The sequence below is a fragment of the Perca flavescens genome, chromosome 1 (assembly GCF_004354835.1).
Source record: "Perca flavescens isolate YP-PL-M2 chromosome 1, PFLA_1.0, whole genome shotgun sequence".
In the NCBI taxonomy this organism is placed as follows: Eukaryota; Metazoa; Chordata; class Actinopteri; order Perciformes; family Percidae; genus Perca; species Perca flavescens.
The window spans coordinates 23,253,967-23,280,994 of NC_041331.1; the positions used below are offsets into that span (position 1 = coordinate 23,253,967).

Sequence of the window (27,028 nt, forward strand, 5' to 3'; positions counted from 1 at the left end):
AATAATAAAATATATCTTCTCTTGAATGCATTTTATTGATATTAATATATGTGCATTTATTAATGACTGTTACTGAAAAAAAATTTAAGAAATGATCCTGAAACACTGACAGTAACTATAGTTTATCAGTCTTCCTTCATACAATAAGAAATATTATTACATTAACTGATTTTAAAGGAAGTAACATTACATATACTGTATATTCACGATCAAGGTGTGCACGGACAATACTTTTTCCAGTAATTACTTTTAATGTCAAGTGAAATCTAGCTTAAGCTGCACAAAGCATGTAAAGAATATTTAAAAACAGGAAATGCTCTTCAACAGTGGTTATTATAAAATGTTATATTTTCTCTCGACAGTGTGGCTCTACAAATAAACATCAATACTCAATTATATCAATACCTTACACTGTTATTAAGCCTGAGATATTTAGACAATAGAGGAGTACATGTTGCTGAAGCACGGGTGGAACTGAAAGTTTACATAATGTATGTACAAACTTAATTGATGGTTTAATGTAAAATTAAAATGTTCTCGGATCATTTCCTCTGGGTGTTAAATCCTCTAACAAACATGAAAATACATATGAGCTCTAACACTGGTTATAGTGCCAACTCACATTCTCTATCACTCTGGTCATAAAAAGCAACTGAGACACATACTTATATCTATAATAAAACCTATGATAATTGCCTGCAATCATTTAGTAATTAAAATGACAAATATAGTAAAATAAAGTTCTATACAGTTACACATATGTTGAGCGTTTACGAATATGGTAGATGCAGTATTTACCCATATCAAAGTTTCAAAGTGCTGCATATAATCAGAGCTATGTTCACCTAATCCACTTAATAAAGATGCAAAGTGAGATTAATAAACATCCAACTACAGCATCCTCTTTGTACAAAGCACATTACATCAGGTATTTCATTTTAAGAGGTCTGAATGTAAATACTAAATGTAATGTCTAGCGCATCATAAGCAGTATAATCAATACTCAAAATATGATATGATACTTTTACAATTACAGTATCATCTCACTACTATAAGTTGTTACTAAGCTGCATAAGCAACCCAACAAACTTTGATTTGTCTTTCTTCTTCAATGAGAAATGTTTCCAAATGTGTAGCATACTGTATGTAACCAAAACTTTTTCTAATTGGTTTTTACATTTTCTACTTCTCTGATCAGTTGAAGTCTGGAGGGATAATAATTGCTCCAGCGTTTTTTAGTACTTCAAATATTTGAAGGATTGTTTCAGTATGTTCAGCTGCCATCGGATGGCAGCACTGTGATATTATTGCAAACCCCAAAATAGATTACAGAATGGAAACACTGTTACAGCCCCACAGGCTGCTAAATAAAAACAGTTTAATTACCCACAAATACAGCATATTTGTGTCCATGGCTGCACTTCATTCACCTCTGGTCAGAAGTGTTGTCTCCTTGACTTAAGAGAGTGTCTCCTCTTCCTCTTCCTGTGGCACTGCTCTCTCCTCTCTGGCCAGGGGAAGCCACTCTCCGCGGTCTTGTAGGCCTCATCATACTCATCACTGTCAGAGTCCGCCTCAGCCGCAAGGAAAACTCTCTCTGGGAAAACTTCCTTAAGCTTGGAGGTGAAGAACGCCTCGAGGCTGCGGCCTGCTTGGGCCACCTCTGAGTCAGGCTGTGATCAGAGAGAGAAAGAGCTATTACACTCAGATCAGTGCTGGTGAAGTACTGACTGATGAGTATTAGATTTATAATTTAAATGAGGATTGTGATTATGAGGCATTAACTTACATAATTAAACTTTGCACAGTTGCGAAACATGAGATAGACATCAGCAACAAACTGTTCTGGTGAGTTATAATGTCGAGTATTCCTCTTGTTGAGTTTGGCCCTGATCACGGACAGGTCCATAGGCCTCTTAATAATCTGGTAGTAATGACGAGCCTGCGTGAAAGCAAAGACATTGAAGACATTGTGTGTGGGTGGACATAATCCACCCACACTCATGTGACTCATTCCAAAGTAATTACCTCATAACGCTGCACTTTCTGCATTCAAAATGCATCAAGTAAATGCTCCATAGATTGATAGATGTAACACTTACTTGACGTGACAAATAATAGGGGCACCACCTAATGCAGGATGCTTGCTTTAACAACAGAATCTTGATCTAAACCAGGCAAGTCCCCTAGGAGGGAATCCTTAGATAAAATATGTTCACACAATGATGGCAATGCACATACAAACGGTAGAGTCTTTATAGTGTCTTTGATTGACTACAGTTGATATTTTAACTGGACTGGACTCAAGAAGAGATAACCTTAGGTATCAGTATTAAAGGTACCATGTGGAGTTTTCAACCACTAGTAGCGCTATCGTGCAATGTTTGTATTAGTGGCTCCCCTTTGTCTGAATCTCTTGCACAGTCACGAGAATGCACATGCATGCATACCTTAAAACGTTTGAAACATTTTGGCAGGCCTTAAGGAAACACTCATTGTGTTTTGGTGAGAAAAGGTTTACGTGAACATTAACTTAATTTGTCACAAAATAAATTTACCTTTTTCTTTTTTTTCTTTAAGCCCCCAAACCCTGACAAATATAGCAGCAATCAAAGTGTGTTAATGTATGCCGAAACAAGAGGAAAACTCTTCATGATGCTACTGTACTGTGTCCCTGTAAGTATAATAACAAATGAATGTGATTTACAGTATACATAAAATGAGTTGGACTTTTCTGTAACTGGTCTGTAATAAAAGGGTAATTACTCACAAGTGGACTGACAGGCTCATGGAAGGGAGCACTCAGGACGTTACTGAGGATCAGAAGAGTCAGCCGCTCACATTTCTACAGTCGACCAAACATGAAAGGAAATTATTATAAATGCAGGAAAAGGAACACAGTCACAAAAATCCACCAGCTATCAGTATTATTAATGCATCTAATAAAATAACATACTCTCTGGTCACATGCAGGCAGTCCGTGTGCCGATGTGTGTTCTCCAGATGTTCTCTCATTCTCACAGTTGTACTTAACCTCTGGCTGCACAACATCTCTGCACAGGCTGCACACCCAGTCACCTCTGAACAGGATGAGAAACAGCATCATGTTAACAATAACAGCTATATAAAAAAAATACGAGGTAAAAAGATAATGTTGAATGTACTGGATACATTTCCAGTTAATAAGCTTACGAGGGGAAGCTTAGCAGAGACGGGATGTGGCAAGACAGATGAAAAACTTTTGGACAGCGGTCACAGCACAGCAGGTCCCCTCCAATCAGACACACGGCACAGAAGTCCTCACTCTCCATCTCTGCATTGTCCTGGTCAGGCTGGACTTTCTCTGTGCCTCTTTGAGCGAGAGGGTTTTCAATCAGAAGCGGCCTCTGAGCAGCACTAATGGGGGACTCCTCTTCCAGGTCAGAGCGAAGCGGTTGTGGGTCGTCAGTTGTCAGTTCAGGTTCAGATTCGATGTCGAGCTCAGACTCTACAGAGCCCTGAGAGTCTGGAGGCTGATCGGATACAACGTCAGAGTCAGTCTCTGCCTGAAAACTGGGATCATAGTCAGGCTGGATGTCTGACTCTGTTTCAGCATCGCCAGATTCTGCATCAGCGTCCAGCCGTTGGCCATCCTCTGATCCCGCTCCTGCATCTGATTCTGGGTCTGCTTCATATTCAAGACTTGGCTCTGACTCCTCTGCGATATCAGTTTCACCGCAGAGCCCCATCTCTTCTGCAGCCACTGATTTTTCCTCAGCCAGACATTCAAGTTCAGCCTCAGATGAAGACTCTGCATTTGGGTCAGAATCTGGTGATGCATCCGAGTCTAGCTGTGGGTCTGGGTCCGCCCTGGAAACAACTGCGTCCTCTGAGACTGATCTGGGATCAGAGTCAGAGTCCAGATCCAGTGCAGAGTAACTCTGTGGCACATATTTAGGGTCAGCGGTCAGAAGCGTGGATGCTTTATGAGAGCTGACTCTCCCTCGGCTGTCAAACTCACTGGTGGTCGAGTGTGTGGTAGACTGATTACGGTTCGGTCGCTCTGCATATGGTGGTGCTGTAAATGAGCGGGTGGTCTTTGTGGTCTCGGAGCCTCCAGCTATCCCCTATGTTTACAACACAGAAGAGAAGAAGGATGTCTTGTATGCTTTTATTATATTTTATTAAATATATTTGATGAATCAAACATTTTAACGGCATGTTAACTAGAATCTCTAGTGATTCCTAAGATGTATTAAATAAAATAATAATTAGAAGCTATCATTCCAACACTACATCAAACAAATGACATACTATAGTTCATGCATAAGGTATGAAACCCTACAGCAAGCATTTTTATATTGTACATCATGTCTAATCTGCTTTTCTAGACCCAACACAGTGTTGTTGATACCTTACCTTACGGAAGCCAGAACTTATTATATGTTAAATGTTGTTTAAACCTAAACAGCCATCCAAAAACTCTGCCTGAACAAAATACTGTACACAAGAACTTTACTTGAAAGTTTTTGATATCTGCTATGGATACATTTCAGTTGGTATCCAAAAAGTACAGTATTGACGTTCAAAACTCAACCATATACATGACAAGGTGATATAATAATATGATGTCATATCACTTCAAATCACATTTTGACATGGATAGATATATATACATATGTTCTTCTTTTAATTAAAAGAAAAATACACTTGTTTACTTCAATGGTATCATGTGATGTTTTTCCTGTTAAGTGAGTAAATAAGTAATAATTATCATATAAAAAGAATGACTATGACCATTAAAAGAAACTCATAAACAAAAATAATTTCAGCTTTACTTATATTTTTAAAATGCTCTGGTGTTTGGATCACCTTTCCTCTACTGTATGCCAAAGAAATAAGACATACTTCAGGCACCGCATCATGCCAGTCTCTCTGCTGCGGGAGCGTTTCGCTCTTCTCCGTCCCGCTGGCGGGTAAAGGGTCGCTCTGCCGTCGTCCATGTGGGGGGAGTTGAGACACAAGAATTTTGAGACGTTCCAAGCAAACCACTGGAACCCTGGGCCGTCCTATGTCGTTCTGGACATCTCTGTTACTTTAGAGGCAAGTAGAGAAAGAATGATTAAACCTTATCTTCATGTTTTGTACCTGGACAAATGTTTGACTGGACAGCTATTACACACCTGTTGTGGCTGTTTCTTGACACCCTGCATTTCCCCTTGGCCTCAAAATCAATCTCTTCATTTACATAAGTAATAGAATGTTCTAAAAAAAAAAAAGATAGATCATGAGCATGTATTCACAAACTATATATAAAAACTATATAAAATAATTGCAAGGTAAGTAGTTACACAAATATTTTCCAGCACCTGGCTCTGTTTTATAAGATAGTAGAGGAGACCGGTGGCCTGTGGAGGGCGCTGTGTCAGACGAAGTTTCCTTGACCACACAAAGCACCCCATCTGAAGCTCTCCTCTGTCTGGGATCCATGCTGACATACTGAGAACAAAGAAAACATTATGTAAAATGTATTATGTGACCTTATTAGTATATGTAACTTGACCATGATGCTCTTATTTGTCTAAACAAAGACATGCAAAGGATGTATTTGATTTATAGAGGCATGCACGATTGATGCTAAAGTTTGGATATTGTCAAAATGCTTTCCTAACAGAGAACTAAATCATCAATCATATCTAAATCTACTGCGTTTAAAGCCCGGTTTCAAAGTTCATTCTTGAACTGAATTTATATTTTTCCACCTTTTTGTTAAGAAGAGTACTCCATTAATTTAGCATTGCACTTATAACACTGTCGGACTCACAATGGAGAGTTAAAGCAATTAAAAAACGATTAAAATTGATGCAGCAGAACCAGAGATTATTTTATATTCCACAGATTTTTCTTCGCCGTCAAAGTATGGTGCTGACATTACCCGCAATGCAACTCGACCACCAACAGTTCGGTCATAGATTTGAGTGTGTTGTGCTAGTAGCGGCAAATGTAGCCTTGAGCTGCTAGCCTTTGGCAAAGATGAGGAGCAGATTACAGAAATTGGGGAAGATCACTTCTTCCTAACCCCAAACCTCCAGATTTCAAACAGCCCCAACTGACGCTGACTCACTTGAGGCACTTTATTGGACTTCATTCATTTCAAAAGGTTTTATACAACTTTGGTAGTACTACCCAACATCTGTAAATAGAATTTAATGTGTAAAATGGACCTTGTTGAATCTTTTTGGGTTCTGAAATGTTGGTTGGACAAAACAAGCAATCTGAAGACATAACTCTGGGCTCTGGGAAGCACTGATGGACATTTAAAAAAGATTTTTTGAAATTTTATAGACCAAACGATTAATTAATCAATCAAGATATTGAGAGCAGATGAATCAGTAGTGAAAATAATAGTTTGTTGGAGGCCTAAATCAAAGTACAAACACCACAACAGTGATCACCTCTATTCTATCTGACAGCTAAGCTGCACTCCCTCCCTATGTGATTATATTCTGATGCAGGGTTACCTTAGTTGCAGCTCCTGCCTGTAGGCCGTGAGTGCATCCTGTGGGCCTTTCAGTGTAAGGGCTGGTGGATGGGGCTGCCAGTTCTGCCGGGATGCTCTGGGAGCGTCTTTCCTTCCTCGTGCACACTAAACTAGGGCTGAGCCTGCTGCTCTGCACATCAGTTACACACTTGTGGGCTGTCACCGACACCTCCAGGGATGTGGATCTCTGTCAGAAACACAAACATGCAAAACTGAGCAGGTTTCCAAGCTGCATCACATGCACAGATGCCCCTGTTCATGCTATTAACAGACAGGAGAGAAAAGGAGTGGGATGTGTGCAATGGAAACAACCTTGAGTGTCACACAAGCACACACACAGGCAGACATTAAATGAACAAAAACATAATTCAGAGCCTATTCTGAGACTAATTCTCACAATTGAATCCTTACAAACACGGAGAATGGCCCACACAGCTGCATATAGTACTGTTATGGTGCAGGCAGTGAAAGGTTTGGTGACAACACCAATTATTATATGTAAATTCACTATCAGGGGTGCAGTGTGGCCATTTGGTTAAACCGGAACAGCAAATTACTTACTACCATCCTCTCCTTCTCTCTTCTATTACAATTAAACTAATGCAAGTGTCTCAAAAAGCTCCTTTAAACACCTCAGCCGTGTCTTCAGCTAATGGAAGCAGGAGGGCTGACAAATCATTAAACACAAGGTTCTTTTTTAACACATCCCTCCTTCCTCTTTTTTTTCTTTTTCTAGTGCACCATCATACATATTAAGGCCACGCTGACACCGAGCATGTGCGCCTAAGTATCATGCGATTAAAACACTTACCTGATCCATGCCCCTTGGGAGAGGTATGCAGGATTCAGACTGTGGAGGAAAATAGACTATAATCCTTCTCTCTGGAACGATGGAGGGGTGTAGGAATTTATCTCAGAGTGCAGAACTGAAATCAAACTGGCAGCTCTCTCTATTCCCTTAGCGACTCATTAATGACAGGTTAAGTACATAAATGACTGCGCTCAAGTGGTTTTATGTCGTTTTCAGACGCTGTGTGACTTGAAAATGCAAGAATAATACATCTTTGTGTCCGTAAACGTGCACTCTGAGAATTTTTAGAGAGGTGATTATGTGGCTGCTCAAACCTCTGGCATCAAGTGTGTTTATGATGAACAGTGTTCTTCTGGTTTCGGGATGCAATGCTACAAACAGCTCAGCTTTAATTGTCAGAGCAGCTCTTTGTTTTCCCATCATCTTTTCTTCATTAAAGCAGGAGCACATTTCTGTTGCACCATCTGTTTTCAGGCTAGCTGTCAACTGTAGGAAGTGATCATTCTGGCATTAAAATAAAGTGTTACTTTAGTTTCAGTCGTTGACAGATATTAATTAAAACTGAGTACCACCTCAAATTCAACACTCCCTTAAACTTCAACATTTCAGAAATACACTGTAACTACTTTTCATATGTAAAACTACTTTTCATATGTAAAACATGTCACTACATGATGGTGTTCACTACATGAAGACCAATGTGTTGGAATTGGTCTTTGTGGCCTTTATCTTTTTTTCTTTGTGTTTGTCTGAGCAAGTGTTTGAACATTTGTGTTTAATAGGAAATAGGCCTGACTCTGACTGATACATTGTGGTTTTTGAGAGGTGTGTGTAAACAGCGTTGTGTGGTTTACCATTTCATGAGCTGTGAGTTGGGTTCAAATTTGTTTGAGGATTTAGAAACTTTGCAGAACCACGTGTGAAAACAAAAAACCGAAGACTGAGGTGCACAGAATTCCCCCCAATCTAACTGCTTTAAAACTCACAATAGCTTCCGATGTTGATTACAAATACACCCAATTTTCAAACAATGTATATAACTATGTTGCTTCACTAAGACTATGATTTTATGTAATTGACTACAACTAGAACAAATAAGTAGTATTACTGACTGATATTGGCTAATCACAAATATATTGCTAGGCAAGACAAATGTGTTTGTATGTAATATGTAATTTATCATAGTTAGGCTTAACTTGTGCATAAGTACACCATAAGTACTGGATGATTAAATCGAGTAAATCCCTTGTAGAAGAAGTCTATGGGAAATTAGAATTAATTCCCCTAGTTATAACAGCTAATTTGAACTACAAATACAAATCTATGCTATCTATTTTTCTTGTCATTTAACATTTAAAGGTTTTTTTATGGTCATGATTGCCTAATGTATTTTGGTATCATGTGATACAAATGAAAGCTACAGAGGAGCTACTGAATGGAACTGTCAACTGCTTTTTCTATTTTTAGTAACTGATTATAATGTTTTATTTTCCTGCAAAGTTAACATTCAGTGCACATCTTTGACAAAAATTGCCAAAATCAAATTAGAGCGATCCATTTTTTTAATGCTGTGTTTAAGCTAGAAAGAACTAACATACTGTACTGCAATATCCAGTGTGGTTTAAAGTTAACTTAATTTCTCACCCGGCTATCTCTGCGGTCTCTCAGCATCAGTGCAGGTCTGTTTCTCTGCAGCTCTTTTCTCAGCTCTGCTGCAGGAGGAACATGGAGCTGCTGCTGCTGCTGCTGCTGCTGCTGTTGCTGCTGTTGTTGGACAGGACTCTGCTCCCTCCTGTTCTGCCGCAGCTCCACATCCAGCAGCTCATTTGTCCGAGCCTCCTCCACTCTGCAGCTCTCCCCCCAGTTCTCTTCAGTCATCACATCTCTGTCCGCGGCTGTGTGGCTGAGAGCTTGCTGCAGAGCCGTGCTGGTCGACAGCTTCCTCTGACGTTGGCCTTGCCTGCTACGGGTTGCACTCGGCTGAGCCTGGCTGTCTGGAAGAACTTCTCTCGGTTGTTGACGATAGAGATAAGATTTGGTTTGAGACTGGGGCTGAGAGGCAGCAGCCTGTGGTTGAGATGTAGATCCTCGACTGCAGTTAAACTGGATGGGTCCCATGATTGGGACAGGTGATGAAGGTGGAGGACATTGCGATGGGCTGTCTGGCTCCCAAAACCTCTGGAGCTGCTGGCTCTGGTGCAAGGAGGCAGAGATGAGGGCAGGCTGAACACAGCTGGAGTTATAAAGTGGGACTTCCAGCTGGCTTTTTTCCAGACTGGACGGATCTGGCTGAGAGGAAATGCCACGAAGGCAACACATCTGGGGCTCGCAGCAGTTCTGGTACCCACAGCCTGGTTCTGGTCCTCTGTGACACACGGACGACAGACCTAAGCAGGGGATGGGCTGAGGCCTCAAAATACTGGAGCAGGCCAAGCCCTGAGGATAAGTGCAGTTTCCTCCTTCAACAGTCAGCTGACCTGCAGAGCAACAGTCACATTAAATGGTCTGTTAAAAAACTATGTAAAAGGTCATGCAAATATTACAATTAATATAAACACATCTGTACATTTAAACAGAAAATTATGTATTTCAACTATGCAGTAGAACGTTCTTTAAAATGAGAAGGTATCTCCTTTTGCAAAAAAGTATTGATAGCAGTATATTGGAAACAAATTAACTAGCATTAAGAATAATGCTTAAATGCTTCAAAAAAAAAAAAAATTCACAGAAAGTTGTCATGCAAAAAATGTCATTTTATTGAACTGTTATACAACCACCAACAATTGTACCTAAAGAGGAAATCTGCTTGGTCCAGTAACTAGCATCCCAGTTGAATTTGATCCTGACAGGAGTCCAAGAGTCTGAGTGGAGTGACGACTCAAGCAGTTGCTGCATCTGGAGAGAAATCTGAAAGAAGAATCTGTATTCTATTAACGAAAAACAGGATGCATTCTGCGAACCCTGATGCTGTCACTGATTTCCATACTAAAAATTACAAAAAGTGAAGGTGCACTCAAAAGACACCTACAGATAATGCTAAAAGTAAAAAGAAAAGCTGCTGGAAATCAAATGCCAATGACACAAATATCCCACAGTGAGCTTTAGAGTAGTAGAGTTAAGTCCTACATGCAAAAAAGCACCACCCAACTAGACTAATAAATGTTACGTTTAAGTGGCATTCCCCTTTAAACAAAGAAATAAAAAAGAGGCATTAGAGATTAATTACTACTTCCTCATAGGAATGTGTGTGTTACAATAAGACAGTAAACGTCTGTTCCCTGCTCTGTCAGCGTACCAGAGCCCTGCTGAAGAGTACCGGGCCTCTGCAGTGGTGGGTCGTAGCCCAGGTGATGAACTTCTGAACATGGTCCAGCTGGCCACATATCTCTATTGCCCCCTGCAGCTGGTCCTCCAGACGCTGCTGGAAGTCATCTGAGATTTTCTGTGACAAAACCCATAAAAAAGCATCCAGTAATTACTGGAACACATAGAGTCATGGCTGGACTTTGGGCTAAAGCAATGGCTCTTTTTTCTTTTTTTTTGGACAGATGTAGTTACTGAGATTTTGTCTTAAGCATCTTTGACAGATTATTATGGGTTCTCGTTTGCTTACTTTCAGGACTGATTACATCATGGTGGTTACTGATTCTTTGCATGTAGATTCACGGCTGGCTGAACGATAAGACGGAAAGAAAAAGAAAGTAATTACCTCCAGTTGCTCTATTAATAGGTTGGCTCGTTTGTTAAGCTCGTTCATCATAATCATCTTTGCCATTTTAATCTGGTTCTCTGCCTTCCTGTGTGCAATCTTTACTCCATGAAGTCTACAAAGACAGAAAGGAGAAAATAAATGTCCTGGCAGAAAAATCCCAAATGCAGAAGAAGAGAGCAGCATTTCAGACATTAATTCATGCATTAGTTTGCTATATTTCACACTGTTAAATTATTGAGCATTTGTGGCAGAAGTTGCTCAGATTTGGGACTATGATTACGACTCAGTGTGAGTCTAAACCAACCTGTCCTCTATCTGCTTAGCATTGTTCTCCACTGCAGACCTCCTCTCTTCCACCTGCACTATCAGGTTCTCAAACAGCCACTGCTGATCCTGTAGGGCCTTCCCAATCTGCACCACCCTGAACACATGAGAGACCACAACATCCACCATGCAGAAGGTTCACTAATTTATTCTTTGGGCACAAAGAACACCAGAATTAAAATGGTTTCCCCTGGGGACAAGACATTATGCAGGTGACCTTAGAGGCAGCTACTGTACTGTAACATAACAGAAAACAAAAGTGTATGAATACTTAAAAGCTATTAGGCGTGCCAAGGGTAGCGTATGCAGATGCAGATGATAAAAGTGACAAGGCAGTTAAATAGAGTTGTTGCCTGGAGGAAGTTTTTAACCTGCGATTTGCCCTTCTCTGCAGTGTCCGTGTGCTGTGTATCTGAGGACTGACCTGTGGTTTTTGTGGGAGGACAGGTGACAGCTGCTACAGCACAGAAGGTCGCATGACTCACAAAACAGCTCCAAGGGCTCCTGTCTGTGAGAGTGGCACATGAGGAGGGAACAAGGATACAACCCCGGACCTAAAAGACAGACGGAGGGAGGGGGAGAGAGCATGGAGAATTAGCAACAGTCGACAAGCAATTCACACAAACAGCCAGAGGAGCACCGTCAGTGTGTACACAGAGTCTAGAAAGTGTTTGGAGAGAACAAACACCAACACTTACTAACTAACTGGGAGTTTTCATAACTTAAAAGTTATCAATCATTGATTAGAGGAACTAAATTACATTTGATTACAGTTAGAATTTGTGTTCATATTTAGAATAATGCTGGTCGCCAGTAATTTACAAAAAAGCCATTACAAAAACATTGTTAAGTCAAGGACCACCCCTTAGCAAATGTTTAATGTGATGCATGAAAATCTTTCGTTGAAACAAGGGATATTTGAGAAATGTTGGAAAGGGTGGATTGAGTTTATCAACCCATTGCACTTTGATATGAAAATGATGATACAATTGCGGGAAATACTGTAGGTCGCAAGTTGAAGTTGCAATGAGGCTGTGTTAAAGTGTTGTGATGTATGTGAACAATATTTCAGTGTTGTCCAAACTGCCGTTGATGCACCAACCACACACACACACACACACACACACACACACACACACACACACACACACAGACACACAGACACACACACACACACACACACACACACACACACACACACACACACACACACACACACACACACACACACACACACACACACACACACACATATTAATGCACACACTCAAAATATGTTTCACACATTTCTAAATAGGTCACTGTGAAAACTGTTGGCCCACAGAACCTCTATCTAACAATAGCTGGATATGGCTAATGAATGCAGCCCTACTGCTCTCTGCTGGCCAGCTCACCTCAGCCAACCCCCTCCTGCCTGCACATCATCACACCTCTCTGTGGTAAAGAGCTGAGCATCCCCCTATGTGCATCAACCTGATCTAACTGACCACATCCTGTCTGTGAGTGCAGTCATGCAGCTTTTTCTCACAAGTACATAAACCAAACAGTAACAATAAAAGATGTCCAGGACTTACAGTATTTGTTATGATTTGACAACTTGTCCCTTGCAGACCTGCAAAAGCATCTGGCAACAAAGCTGCCAGACATACTTGAGGGTCTTTAAATAGCAACGCACTAATATTAGCAAAAATGAAATCATGTGAGCAGTTTAGAATCTGGGCCACGTTAAAGAAAGGTGTAACAAAACACAGGGATCTCCAGGAACTATTATCAACCATCGCCAATGTCATGCATTATTCATTGCAACGGTTCCTACTGAGACTTGATTAACAAACAGTGTACCAGAAGGAAAACAAAGACAGAGAGAGAGGCAGACTGCATAGCCCCACTCATAATCTGTCATCATCAGGAAAATGGAGGTAACAAAAGACATCTTGAAATATGTAAATATCTTGCCTTGTCCAGTCGGAGGAAGGGAGCTGGAGCCTCTCTGGTGCAGGTCAGGACACTGGGTGCCACTGGGCCTCTGTTGCTGGTGCATATCTGTGTACTGGGAAGTGGCAGGGGCTCTCTGATGCTGATGCACATCTGTGCACTGGTAACACAACCACTTGTTGCAGATCGTACACAGGCTCTGTGCAAGTGTTGGCACTGAGCACTCTGAGCAGCTCTGAAAGACACACACAAATACAGTGAACTCTCACACACACACACACACACACACACTCACACAGGCCCGTAAATAAAAACATGAGGTGGCATATGTCAGAAACATTGGTGTTGCCGCTTCACTTCGGGCTAAATCACACTTCCAAGAGTTGTTATCTGTTCTCATGAGACGTTCAGAGAGAATGTGAGTAAAAACTTGTGCTAGTGCATCATTTGTGTACTGGCAAAATCATTTAAACATTGATTTAATTTCCCAACCATCAATTTTCACCTAAGTAATACTTTATTAATCCCACTGGGAAATTCATCCTCTGCGTTCACCCTTCCTACCAATTTAGAAGCAGCGAACAGCACCTTGGGACCAAATCCAGTTTTAAAACCCTATTCCTTGTCCAAATGCAATGGCAGGGGTATCCCTAATATCTTACATGCCTCTTATGGTGGGAAGAGAGCAACACAAACGTAGCAAGCATACCAACTCTACATAGAAAGGCCCAAAATGCCCTAAAGGGATTCAATCACAGGATCAACAGTTCAAACACAGAAATTGCTGCACAAAATAAACAATCTCTAGCTGTTTCAAGATAAGAAACAATACTGACACTAAAAGCTTACCTTCTCCATTGCAGAGCTTTGAGAGTAGAGCTGTTGGCTTCTCAGTGGGAGGGAGAGGAAAGGAGAGCGAGCAGCCTGACGCCTCAGCAGCAGAAACACTGAGGCTTCTACCTGAGGCAGGAAGCAGCACGCGCCGAGAGGTGGCCCCAGAGGAGACGGTTTACATGACAGCCTCACTGTGCTCTCTCCTCCCCCAGTTCATCCAAGTGTAGGACCCCCTCACTGCAGCGGAGGAGAGGAGTGTCACATTCAAATTCATCCCCCTGCTCGCTGGTGCAGCTACCAAAGAAGAGAGAAAATCTAATCCTTTTTTCTTAAATAAGCCTGTGCATAATAATTGGGAATTAGGGAGATAAGATAATTATTTTTTTGTAGGGCAAAATATCCCCGGAAGCCCTTTCCAAAATGGAGGAGAGAAGACCAAGTGACCTACAATGAGAGAAGGAGGGGGGGAATTTCACTGTAAGCAACTTTTAGTTCTTTGGAGAAGGCAATGTTATGCTCAGGTTGTGTTGGGCTGGGCCAGCTTTGGCCTTCTTCCCTTTGTCAGCACGGGGAGGGGACAGGTCCCAGTGGAGCTACACGCTAACGTAGCACACCGAAACCGGGTCAGGCTCTGATAAGCTCCAGATGGGACTAGGGTACACTCCTGCAATTCCCTCTAACACTGTGAAATCAATTAAGATTTTAACTCAGCATGTCAGAGAAAATGAACAGCAAACATTGTAAGAAGAAAGAAAAGGAGCCAACTGAAGACGAAGAACAGAAGGCATAAAACAGTACATCTGCAAAAGAAACATGACACTATGAAAGTTGAAAAAGGGGAACTGAGGAGCAGGGGCACCGCTGCAAGCAATTGAAAATTAAAACAAACACTTGCCATTAAATGTAGCCCAGTATCAAACCAATGTGACATCTCGAGCTGTGCGCAAGTCTGCCTAACAACAGCCCCTGCAGCCTGACCTACAAATCTGACAACTTTCTCATCCTTGGGTGCTTCAGAGGGGAGCTCAGAACAATCCCATTCCCCATTGTGCGCTCAAAGACCCAATTTAAAACACAATTAGTCAGTCGTAGTAGTACACCTTGGCCTCACGTTCACTCAGCTCTGTAACATTTTCAAACTGCACTTGCTTTTACTGAACCTTCACAGCATTTATCTTTCAAACTAAAACCTCCCGCCAGCTCTCCCTGCCCTGCTAAGTGAAGCTGGCACTAGATAAGCCTGCCATCTCAAGAGATGTCACAATAATAGAAACCTGGGCAGTGATCTCTCCCTTGAAAGCAACCCCTATGTAACATCTATTAACACTGAAGTGATGAGATCACAAAGAAAGCAGGATTATCTTGAACAACTCTTAAATTATTATGTCTATAATTTTAACTATTTCTGTCCTCAAATAACTTACTCTCTGTTCTGCAACAAAATCCATCAACAGGAGAGACACATCTTCACTTGCCTTGTGTTTATAAAATGCAAATATAGTCTTAAGAAATGACAACTGTTTAAAAATATATAATTTGAGAACCCCCACTGTAGGAGTTCTCCTTAGTTATGCTTAGTTTTGCTGCTGCAACTTCACACATAAACCAGATTGTTAAGAGATATTTGGCCCATTATGTTGATGTTCTCATCATGAGGTGCTGGAAATGCTTCAGTTGATGAGATCTCACCATGTGCCTCCTGTCAAATGGTTAAAGACGATCCACAGCAGTTTTACTTTCTGTTTGCTGTGACACCTCATTCTTGTGCATATAGATATCTCTTGTTTTTAAACTCTGACATATTATTGAGTTGCTAAGTAGTTGTGGCTAACTCAGTAGCAAAATATTGTCTATTACACACAGAGAGATATAATTACTGTATGATGCTGGACAAGTAGCATACAGTTAGCATAGCTTATTTGCTGCTGGACACAAGGTTATTGAGTAGCAACAAGACTCAATGTGTGAACCACAACGCCACAACAATGAGCTCAAAGAGGCCCAAAAGATCCATAGAGCTGGAGAGTTGGGTAATATTTCTCTGTCAGCCTGTCACTATAGGTGATCCCATTCAAGTTGCATGTAGTCATTTATTTCAATATTAATGTAAAAGTTGTATTGATTACATTTATTAATGCAGCTTTAGGTTAACAATTGCATGCCAGTTACAGTAGTACATGCTAAGCATTTACTGTTTATCTCAGGTTAATCTAAAAAAATAAATAATTAAAATTGTGCAATATCACCTCAGTTTATTTAAAATCTTATCTGCGAAATCTAAAATATATTGCAATTTGTTAGACAGCTTGCAATGTGCAATACTCAGCAAAACAATACGATGCAGCACAGCAGCTGTAGCTACTGTTTAGCAGTGAGGACATTTCTTCTATTGTTTCTGAGAATTTTGAGGGGGTGCTGTGTTTACTGTTAATATGAAGTACATTCTCTTAATTATGGTGGGATTTAAAGGCTGATTGTCATGGTTTTAGAATCTTACCATAAGGAAAAACTCGCCCAAAGCTTTAAGAAAAAAATCAATCGAATTTGCCCCCATAATTCCACTTTGACTTTAGTTTATTTGTAGTGAAATTAAACAGGAGCTTTAACTTCACAATAAACACAATCTACAGATGTTCATCTGATTTGTTGCAACTATCCAATATGTGATATGTGATATGTCTGAAATTGCACTGTAAAACAAAAACATTAAGTTTGAAAAGACCACTTTGTGATGTATTGCTCACTGTATAAAAGCTGTGGGAATTTGGGATTTTCCTTATGGCATGCTACACGTTTGGCTACCTGTTCCATCTGTTCATGCACGTGTCAGTGTGACATTAACTTGTCAGTCAAACTGCAGACAGGCTACCCCCGCATCCTCAGTCTGCCTCTGCATTAGCAGCATCACCTCAAGCGCATCACTGAGCGTGATATGATTTTGAGAAAGTGCGCATGAGATTACGCCCCTATCATGGCATCGTGGTGCAATCCATAACACAACAACAGAACAGCCCGCAACACAAAGTCAGCGCACACGTATAGTTTGGTGCACAGAGCATCCAGAAAACCGTCTGTGTACAAATTAATTCCGCTCGTAAGTGCGCAGCTCGTGCAAAAGCATCCTGTCAGGTAAACACCAGAGTGAGCGTGTTAGAGGATGTCAGAGTAGAGACGAGACTGTCTGCCGAGCAACTCAACTTCTGTCAGCATGTCAATCATGTCAGGTGTGCTGCAGTATGTCTGTCCTAAGCGCGAGTGTTTTGTGTTTGTTTTTTTTACCTTGACGCGTGCATCTCCGAGCGTCGGTCCCTCCATCGGATATCGCTCTTTAGACCTGGCAAAATTTTAGAGATTGCCAAGTCTCGCAGTTAATCGTGAGATTTTATATTCGTTCTCATGCAATACTTCTGACGTTTCTCAAAGCTGTAGTGAGGCAGGGGCATAATGAGAGCTTGTACTTTTGATACATACATTTTGCTGATAATAACTCTGTACTTTTACTCAAGTAACATTTAGAATGTAGGACTTTTACTTGTAATGTAGAGTTTTTAGAACATGGTAGGCCTATTTCCACTTTTACTTAAGTATCTGAGCACTTCTTCCACCACTATGTAAAAAGCATCCATTAGAAACTTTACCTGAGTAAAAAGTATTCATTCAGCTGAATGGTCCCTATCAGTGTTATGTATATGTTATATTATTTCTACATTAACATTTAAGAAGTATTAAAATGTGGTAGATAAGCTGAATATTATAAATACAGTTTGGTAGTTTAAAGTATTTAAAGCAAATTGTTCTTGGCTACAATACCTGAGTAAATGTACATAGTTACCTTCCATCACTGCGCCTTAAATCCGACATATACAGTACATCATTAACTACAGCTTAGACATATTAATCAAAGTCTTCATATATGAGTGAAATAGTTATTAATCATATTTTTAATATTGTTTAAAATAACATGAAAAACAAAAAGTCTATGATTTTATAGTGACATCAAATCACAGGATATTTAAAATCCATCAGTCTGGTGGGGAGTTAAAAGTTCCAAATACCACCATGTAAAATTATTCTCATAAAAAAAAAACATTAAAACATTTTTTTAGGAATATTAGCAGTAGTAGTAAAGTATACTCAAGTAAGTAAGTCCAATTAATGGTGTTAAATCATTGATGCATTAACCTTAAATAATGTAGCATGTGGTTCAGCATCACTACTTAATGCAATGTACTGCTGTGTAGCAATGCTACACAATACAGTAAATTACAAAATCTCCTTATGAAATGTTAAGGAGGTGAAATACAAAACTACCTTGAAATGGGACTTGACGAATTGTTAAATAAGCCAGGATGTATAGTAGGTGTTCGGCTTAATCCTAAACATAGAACATGTTTACTTTACATCAAATGTCACCCTTAATTGCTATAAAGGACACAAGCAGAGAAAACGTAATATGGCGACTGGAATCAACATCAAGCCTCACAGTAAGGAGAGCTAATAACAGCATGGCAGTGACAGCCACCAGAGTGATGTGCAGAGACGTAATAAGGTTACCGGCAGCGTGTGGTAGCTGGTGCTAGACTAACAGTGCCTTTTGGGATCTTAGCAGCTTCTCCTAGCTTTGGGGGAAGCTGTCATTGAGATGTCGGATGTAAAAAGAGGTGATTTTTATATAATCTAGCAAACTGTGAATTACATATTTCTGTTTCCAGAAGTGATATATGTATGCTTAGGGTCTTGATTTTGTGAGTAACAAAGGCTGTGAAGCACATCTGTATTGATGTTATTAATAATTGTTGTTTTTTTGGTTGGTATGAGAGGGAAAGTGTCATGTTTCTTTTTGTGTAAGAAAAATAAGGACACATGTATGAGTGAAAATGTATGAGACCAATATTTAACATTTATATGTTTTAGTAAACTCAATACTGTACACTTTAAAAGCATTTAAACACATTTTTTTTAATAAAAGATTGCAAAAGACTCTATGAAGAGTTACAATCATTTTCTTCATTGTCTTGATGAATGTACAGTTTTCAAATAGGGTTTACACTCCTTAAACAGAGGACAACACTGTGGTGAAATAATGCAAAATGAAAACATAATGAACTGTACATCTTTGCCCATGTCAGGTCACATACACTCACACATTCTGATAACACTTTTCACAAGCACACCTGAACATCAGTGGTTACTCTACGGCTCACTCGCTGTGTACCGTCCTGCTATTGCTATCTCATAAGGTACTATATAAACATACACTGAAGAGTATCACAGCCAGCTTACAGTGACATAATATGTACATGTTTACATAAAAAAAACACTGCCAAAAGAAAAGGTGAGAGTCCTCATAATGCAGAGACTTGAGACATCAGGTCTTCAGTTTGTTGTTTGATCGAAAACAGGAGGATGAATTCCCCTCAGTTCTTTTTGTGGAGAAACTTCATTTTACTTCCTGAAAACAGTTAAAAACAAAACCGTTAAATCATGTAAAATGCATCGATATCTGTTAAATTGAATTCAGGTTATTAAACAGTATATAGGGATTAAACAAGGCTGAGATTATGTTGGGTTTTGTGGTTGGGTTTTGTCTGATTTAACCACTATTCGCCCATCTGCAGTCTGTGTAGAGAACATCTGCTAAGGTGTGTGGTTTTGTGATAAAATATTTAAATATCCCTTCCAGACACGTTCAGAGACAGAGAAAATAATCTGGATGAATACACAAAATTGTCTTTTTTTATTAAAATGTTTACTGCCTTTTCTTATTTGTATTGTACTATGTAAATCATCTTTGAGTACTTTGAAATGTGCTGTATACATTATATGTATTATTATTATTATTATTATTATTAAAATCCTGCTTGTATGCAGCGTTTCACGCTTCAAACTGAGATTTCAGGTGAGCACAGATAAACTTTCCCTCTCCAGCAGATGAATGTGAAAACAGCATTCTAGTGTGAAGCTTAAACATCCAAGTGAAGTTACAACAAGCTAAACACATTTGTGATCTTTTTATGAGCTACTGACAGATGTTAGATACAATACTAAGCAGCAATTGAAAGTTGGAGAATTGTTGTGTAGCTCCCTCTTGCAAGATAACAGAGTTGTGTGTTTTGCCTAATCTAATAGTGTGAGAGGAAATATTTGAGCAGCCTGATTATTTAATGAGTCTAGCCTTGTGTGTCTGCTGCAGGACTCACCAAGGCCTTTCAGAAATTTGTTGACTCCACTCTGCTCTGTGTCTGGCAGCTCCTCCAGATACTGGTCCACCCTCTGCTCAAACAGACCTGACAACAGGACAAGACAGGAGATTTGAAAAAAAAAGAAGAAACATCTCAGTACTTCAGTAAGTTACAATTATTTTTGTCTGCCAAGGAGAACAGTAATGTGGTGAGCAACCATGCTGATGATCACTTTCAGCCACTAGAGATCAGTATTACTGCAGGGACCTCTCCTGCACAGTTAGTATTATAGTTAGTACAGGGGTGGAACACTTTAGAGAAATGTTTACAGACATTGAAACAACTGACACTCAGGGGAAGACCTGTCTACCTTTAGCCCGTGTCTTCCTCAGCTCCCGATCCTGAATGAACCCTGCAAACATCTGAGACTCCATGAAGACGCCCAGGAAACGACGGATGCTTTTAGACGCCACAGACTTGCGGAAGGCCTCTCTTTGGAAAACGCGCTCTCCACGCTCATTCTGAGTGATAAACAGGGAATAATGGCCGATGGTCTCCAGGAAAAAGCGGATGAAGGCCTCTGACACCAGGCTGTTCAAGGAGTTGTACTCTGAAGACACAAAGGAAAAGGGTTTAATTACAGTACTTACTTTAGTCATTGATAATAAAGTCATAAAACAGACATGCCACACACAGTTTGGCATGTTGACATTTTCCAAGAAATAGTCAGATAGTTCTTAAAGTAGTGGTCAAAGTCAAATTTAAGTAGAATACATGGTTTGGCCCACAGCAATAAGGGATGTTTTCTATCATGCTTTGTCAATTTAGCTTGAATTAACCACAAAATGAGAAATAATAATAATATGGTTGCCTCTTTATTTTTTCTTTTCCTCTTACATTGGTGTTGTCAAAATTATTGAGCTATAATAAAGCTATTGGAATATCTGAGTGAGCTTACAGAGGCACAGACATTCATGGCTCTAGAAAATTTTCATTAAAGAGTCATTAAATAATAATTTCAACATGAGTGGGTAATTTTCTTATGTTCTGCCTTCCCTTGCAGTTTTACATTATTGTTGCTGTTATCTCTCATAGTAGCTGTTCTGTAGAGTGAAGGTTAGGTGTCATGGCCAGCTCGTAGGCCTGGCACATGGTCTAAATATATTACAAGGTACTTTAAGAAGAGGGAATTGAGTGTAGTGGTAGTAGTAGCATGTAAAGTCAAGCTTTAACATCCATTTAAACAGACTGTAGGTTGCACAAGCTTTGGTTTGCACATTAGTGAGAATAGTTTGTGAGTGACATGCGGCAGATGTAACACAACCACAGACAGCGTTAGCTGTAGGTTTTATTTCGGAGAACAATGTGGAAAGCAGGGACACAAAGACATTCCTGTGTAGGCTCTCTTCCTGATTAATGCAGCGATTGGAAACAGTGTGCAAGCCTTAAAAAGAGTAAGATCAGGCTTTCTTAATAATTGTCTATTCTTGTCTTATTACTTGCTCAAGGAAAAAACGAGGTATATAACTCTTGTTCTACAATTAAATCTATCATAGATTCTCCTGGGGTTAAACCCTAAGAAAATCTGATTCCCATACCGGGAGTTGAACCCAGGACACCTGGGTGAAAACCAGGAATCCTAACCGCTAGACCATATGGGAGATACAAAAAAAAAAGAGGAAGCAGATTTTACCCAAAGATCCAAAACACATTTAAAAAAACAAACAAAAAAATCTATATGTAGTGTGCATTACTGTTACTTTTCTATTCACAATTGTACAACTCATTGATATTGTTTTGCCACCGTATTACTTATAAAATAATGAATCCTCTGTGGAACACATAAAAAGTAAGCGTAATTTGGCACCAGTCAGCTCGACATGTAGCTCTCATCATCAGAAACACCATATAATCTCACCTCTATCTCATTTTATGATTCACTGTCATCAGAAGAGAGACATCAGAGTTTCACAGAGACTTGGACCGAACATGTTCTGGCTCTAATTTTACAAAGAAAAACATCCGTCTTAGTAGGAAGAGTCATTTGTCACTTATTCACCTTCGTCTGACTCGCTGTCAGAGTCCTGACTGATGATGTCATTCCTCTGCTCCAGCGCTTGCTCAAGAGCTGCCTGAAGTTTCCGCGGCAACAGCGAGGCCTCGTCGTCCATCTATAAACAACCAAAAACACTGCAGTCACCAGTGATAAACAACAACGTTTGGAGAATCAGTTTCAAAGGCTCAGACTTACAACAGAGAACCGCATGTTTAACGACCCTGTTTAAAGCGAGACCATGTAATGTTTCAAAGAAGAAAAAAACACAATCTTCCTCCAAAAAATGAAAAGTTCAAATCATAAGCAACAAAATGCACACTCACTCAGCTCAATACATTTAGAGGTTTTGCTGCTTCAGCCTTACATGGTCTGGTATGACCAGTAACTTATGATGGCTAATGTTTGCTAACTTTAGTTAAAAACCTAGATAGATATTGCTGCTAACATTCATACTAAGACGGTTTGCTGACTTTTTGCTACTTTTACATTTCAGCATATCACAGATTAACATTTAGATGGTTTTATCACATGAATAAAATGATGATTTTCTGCTTGTGGCCTCATTACAATTGCACTTAAGATGATGTATTTTTTTCCTGCATTTTTTGCCCTTATTAGATAGAGGGATGAAAGGTCGCTGGCAGGCCTCAAACCGAGGACGTTGCGAAAGTTACTTATGAAATGAAGGGAAAGCGTCAGTAGGGCTGTAGCTTTGTCGAGTCCAAGACAAGTCCAAGTCCAAGACCAGGACTAGTCAAGACCAAGTCAAGACCGAGTCCAAATAAAAACAGTCAAGACAGAGACAGAAAAAAAATGTATCCTATTCAAGACCACTTACTTACCTGTTCATAATTTATGTGATGTGAGAGACAGTATATCTTCTATTTTAAGATGATCATTTTGCATTCTTACTTGTAATGATCAAAAAGCAAGTGCAGAGTAACACACCATAGGATCAAATTAGGCCATATTATTTACTTTAGGTAGAGCAATTTCAGTGCAAGTACAACTTCACATTTTAGACATTTTTACATTGTGGACTGCCAATGGAAAATGAAACAAATAGCAAGCAACACAGGTGTCACTAAATAATTAATATGTTCCCATTCTTGAACTTATTTCTTGTCTTGAAGAATCCATAGTACAAAGTGCTCAAATTGGGTCTGTGGCTAAAATGAAAATGATTGATGCCTGATGATTGAGGTATATGATGGAGCCAGGCATATACATACCAGGCGACCAATGTCAATACCCGTTCTAGATTGATTTTGAATTAAACCAATACCTGTTTTCTGAAGAAGAAAGCTTCATCAATGGTTTTGTTTGGAGAGAGGAAGTTACTTTAGAAAAAAAAGCATATAGTGCTGGACTCGGTCGAGCCCAACTAGAATATTTGGCGAGTCTGATGGCTAAGTCCGAGACGAGTCCGAGTGCAAATACCATTGAGTCCAAGACAAGTCAGAGACAATAGAACAATGTCTTGAGTCCGGACTCAAGTACTACAGCACTGGAGCCAGTATCTTGTGATTGCCACTTGTGGTATCAGTTTAGCAAAAGTTAGTCTTGCTTTTGTTTCTTTTCATAGACTAACCTGTCGGATGAATCGGTCAGTTCCCAGGTCGACCATTAAAGCCTAAGAAAAGAAAAAAAGAGTATATCATTAGTATTCCACCTGCAGTGGAAACGTATATTTGCTCTCCGCAAAACACAATCTGTAAAATAAATTACCATCATCTTTAAAAAAGCTACAGCACACACAAAAAACATCACATTCTTTTAAAAAGATTTTTTAGAAAGGTTTTCATGAGTCAATCGGCAACAGCAAGAGTGACGTAAACAGACGGGTAGAGGTTGTTGACAGTCCATTAACAGGTCAGTGTTATCTGAGAGGCATACGTAGATGCTTTTTTCTGCAGCAAATCAGGTGAAAACCTGATACCTGTATAATAATTTATGACCATGCTTAAGTGGGCTTCTTCTACCAAAATATTTATTGACAGCCAAAACTAGAAAGAGAAGGAGGCCAGAGATCTTTGACAGGTGCTGCACTGACACTGGCTCTGGACCAGCTGCCCATACCAGAACTACTTGAGGTCACTTGCTATGTATCTGTGGGAATGCTTACACATGTACATGTACAGTATAGATTTAATGTATAGAGGGTTTTTTTCTGGGTTTGCAACACTTCATAGGTTTCTGAAAAAAGTCATGGCTTGACTTTTAATAAAGATCTTTTCAGGTAAACAAGTAGACTGATGAACAAGAATAAAGCAGATTCTTTCTCAGAAATTTGTTTTATTGTAGGACTGCAACTAACCAATATTTGTATTCATCCATTAATCTACCAATTATTTTCTTGATTCATCGATTCATCGTTTGGTCAGTAAAATGTTAGAAAATCATGCAAAATGTTGATCACAAGTTCCCAAAACCCTTGTTGACTTTTTCAAATGTCTTTTTTGTATTAAAGCTGCACAAATGAATATTTTTATATAAACAATGGATCAAATTATTCGAGGGGATTGAGTGAATTGGACAGATAAACAAAAAAGAAAAGAGAAAACTCAACTCAGCAGATCTACTCAGCTCTACGGAGCATTTCCATAAGTCAACTCCATACAGTGATAATATGTCTATGTTGTGTTTAAAGCTTGTTCAACTGTCCCCAAGTGACCAAAAAATTTTTCAGTTGTTCTGGTTTCACATATATATACAATGTGACCACAGTTTTGAATCATTTTCGTTGATTGGAAAAGACCTGGCTGGTTCCTTTATATAATTAGACAAGAGCCAGAGGAGGTCAAACAGACGGCCAATTCATAATAAAGTTACTCTGAATCTGTATTGTTGTAATTTATCAGCCAATACACTAATATCCACTATTCCAAGAAACAGGCTTCAATCAGAGAAAGACGAGAACAAAGAGAGAGAGAGACAGAACTATCACGGACATTTGAATAATGAAGGAGACGTCGGTCTGAAATGTGAAACTCAGAGTCTGAAAAAAAAAACTGCACAGAGGTAGACGGTCAGAGAAAATGCAGACATGGTTTACTCACCTCTTCCACAGGCAACTCCTTGAGCTTGGGCAAAGAGCTAGACAGCAGCCCCACCAGGAAGGGAGTGGGACAGCAAACAATATCCAACATGGACCCAGGCAGCACAGGGATGAAGGTGTGTTGCCAGGAGAAGGGGTAAAGTAGCGCCACCACTGCATGCATGCAGCTGGACAGGGTACTGATGATGGGAGACAAAAAAAAAAAGGTACACACCATCAATCACCTTCACACTCACGCAACAACAACGCCCTGCAGAGACCCCACCAGATTAAACTGAACATTGTGAAAACAGAGCAGATGTTTCACGAGATAATGAAAAAAAAAAGTTTTCCAGACTGAAAGGGGAGTGGTGGTTTATATGGTCACAACATTTGCCCAAAAATACCTCCTACTGCAGTCATGCAGTCAAAAATCCTTCAAAATGTTCGAATCACTGAACTATAAGGGCACAAATAGTGTATTCCCATCACTAATCTTTCTTCTCAGGTTGCATGACTACTTGATCCTCTTTTCCTTGAAACAGTTACTTTTATATGAGGCGTAACAGCACAGTTTATGTACTCTGGCTTTGACACTTTGTTCTTCCTGCAGCTCATCTGAAGGACAGCAAGATTCAACGGGCCATTTCTAAATTTTCACAAGTATTTCTCTAAAAGACTCCACATTTCAACAGCATTGTTGTGACATTACTGTACTCTGTCTGCAGGGCTGGCGTGACTTTGACATGTTGCTATAGTTAAGCTGGAGGCTTGTTGACGCAACACCAAAAAGCACCAATTTGGTTTAACTCCAACAGCTGTGGTATGAAATGGAGACCACAAATAGCAGACCGTCTTTCTCACGATCCGTCGCTTGTTGACAGTGGCTGACCCTCCTCCCCTCTGTCCTCTACATACTGTCCAGTCCATGTACACAAAGGGAGTGAAAATAAACTGTGGGCCCAATCGCGCACACAAACACACACAGACACACACACAAACACACCCAGTGGAGCATTAAATCAGTATGGATCAAGAACAAGAGCAAGGATCAAACATGGTATGCAAACGCACCCCACTTGAGATATATACACTTTTAATGAGGAATGTTTTCTGTGGTCGCTGTCATCAACAGCAGACAGAACATCCCAGTAAACATAAGTTACTCCCTTTTATGTGACCTCATTCAGACTGAGTTTCAGCTTACAGAGAACATACAGAGAACAGAGACCAGTACTCTAATCAATGTGTTGAGATAAATGACAAAACTCCCACAAACTTTTCCACTCCATTCATTCAGGCTACATGTTTGCCACGGGCCTTTTCATCTTAACTTCCCATGAGTCAAATTGCCAAGATTAAAATGTGTTTTCTTGACAGGGTTAAATAGAATTACACCAGTGAAAACCCAAAGACTACAATAACCACAGCATTCAGTCTTTTAAGGTCTTTTCCAGATCACTCATACCATGAAGCCCTAGCAGCTTTGCTTTGGCCGGTCTGATTTCCATTTGCCTGAGGAGGGCTTGATAATTCCTAACAGATCCCGTCTCCTGGGTTTGACGAGTTCCAACAAGGAGTGATGGGGCACAGATCTCAGAAAACCTTTGCCACAGG

The 27,028-nt window shown here is 39.9% G+C and overlaps 2 protein-coding genes and 1 non-coding gene across 5 annotated transcripts in view; all 3 read right to left on the bottom strand.

Annotated features, from left to right (window-relative positions):
- Positions 1 to 70: 70 nt before the first annotated feature.
- On the bottom strand, positions 71 to 17,483 carry trim66 (tripartite motif containing 66). 2 transcript variants are annotated; one of them, XM_028587329.1, is made up of 18 exons: positions 17,416 to 17,483; positions 14,152 to 14,373; positions 13,324 to 13,537; positions 11,792 to 11,921; positions 11,348 to 11,464; positions 11,041 to 11,155; positions 10,627 to 10,773; positions 10,121 to 10,238; positions 8,976 to 9,808; positions 6,501 to 6,707; positions 5,349 to 5,478; positions 5,163 to 5,244; positions 4,888 to 5,074; positions 3,193 to 4,106; positions 2,957 to 3,080; positions 2,771 to 2,845; positions 1,790 to 1,942; positions 71 to 1,673 (listed from the first exon to the last, which is right to left on the bottom strand). In XM_028587329.1, exons 2-18 carry the CDS (start codon positions 14,158 to 14,160, stop codon positions 1,437 to 1,439), a joined length of 3,792 nt encoding a protein of 1,263 aa, XP_028443130.1. In that variant the 5' UTR covers positions 14,161 to 14,373; positions 17,416 to 17,483; the 3' UTR covers positions 71 to 1,436. The 2 variants fall into 2 exon arrangements, with proteins under 2 accessions (XP_028443130.1, XP_028443139.1); XM_028587338.1 differs by having other exon boundaries at positions 14,152 to 14,430; positions 17,416 to 17,456.
- Positions 17,484 to 19,074: 1,591 nt separating this feature from the next.
- Positions 19,075 to 27,028, bottom strand: part of dennd2b (DENN domain containing 2B) — a 56,306-nt gene continuing 48,352 nt past the window's right edge. For both annotated transcript variants that reach the window (XM_028593725.1, XM_028593799.1), the window contains exons 15-20: positions 25,434 to 25,611; positions 23,966 to 24,007; positions 22,378 to 22,489; positions 20,689 to 20,928; positions 20,337 to 20,423; positions 19,075 to 19,588 (exon numbers count right to left, since the gene is read on the bottom strand). In XM_028593725.1, the coding sequence (XP_028449526.1) occupies positions 19,554 to 19,588; positions 20,337 to 20,423; positions 20,689 to 20,928; positions 22,378 to 22,489; positions 23,966 to 24,007; positions 25,434 to 25,611 (694 nt within the window). In that variant the 3' untranslated portion in view covers positions 19,075 to 19,553. The remainder of the gene's footprint in view (positions 19,589 to 20,336; positions 20,424 to 20,688; positions 20,929 to 22,377; positions 22,490 to 23,965; positions 24,008 to 25,433; positions 25,612 to 27,028) is intronic.
- trnae-uuc (transfer RNA glutamic acid (anticodon UUC)) lies at positions 21,908 to 21,979 on the bottom strand. The gene has a single exon. It is a non-coding gene; the product is annotated as a tRNA-Glu (tRNA).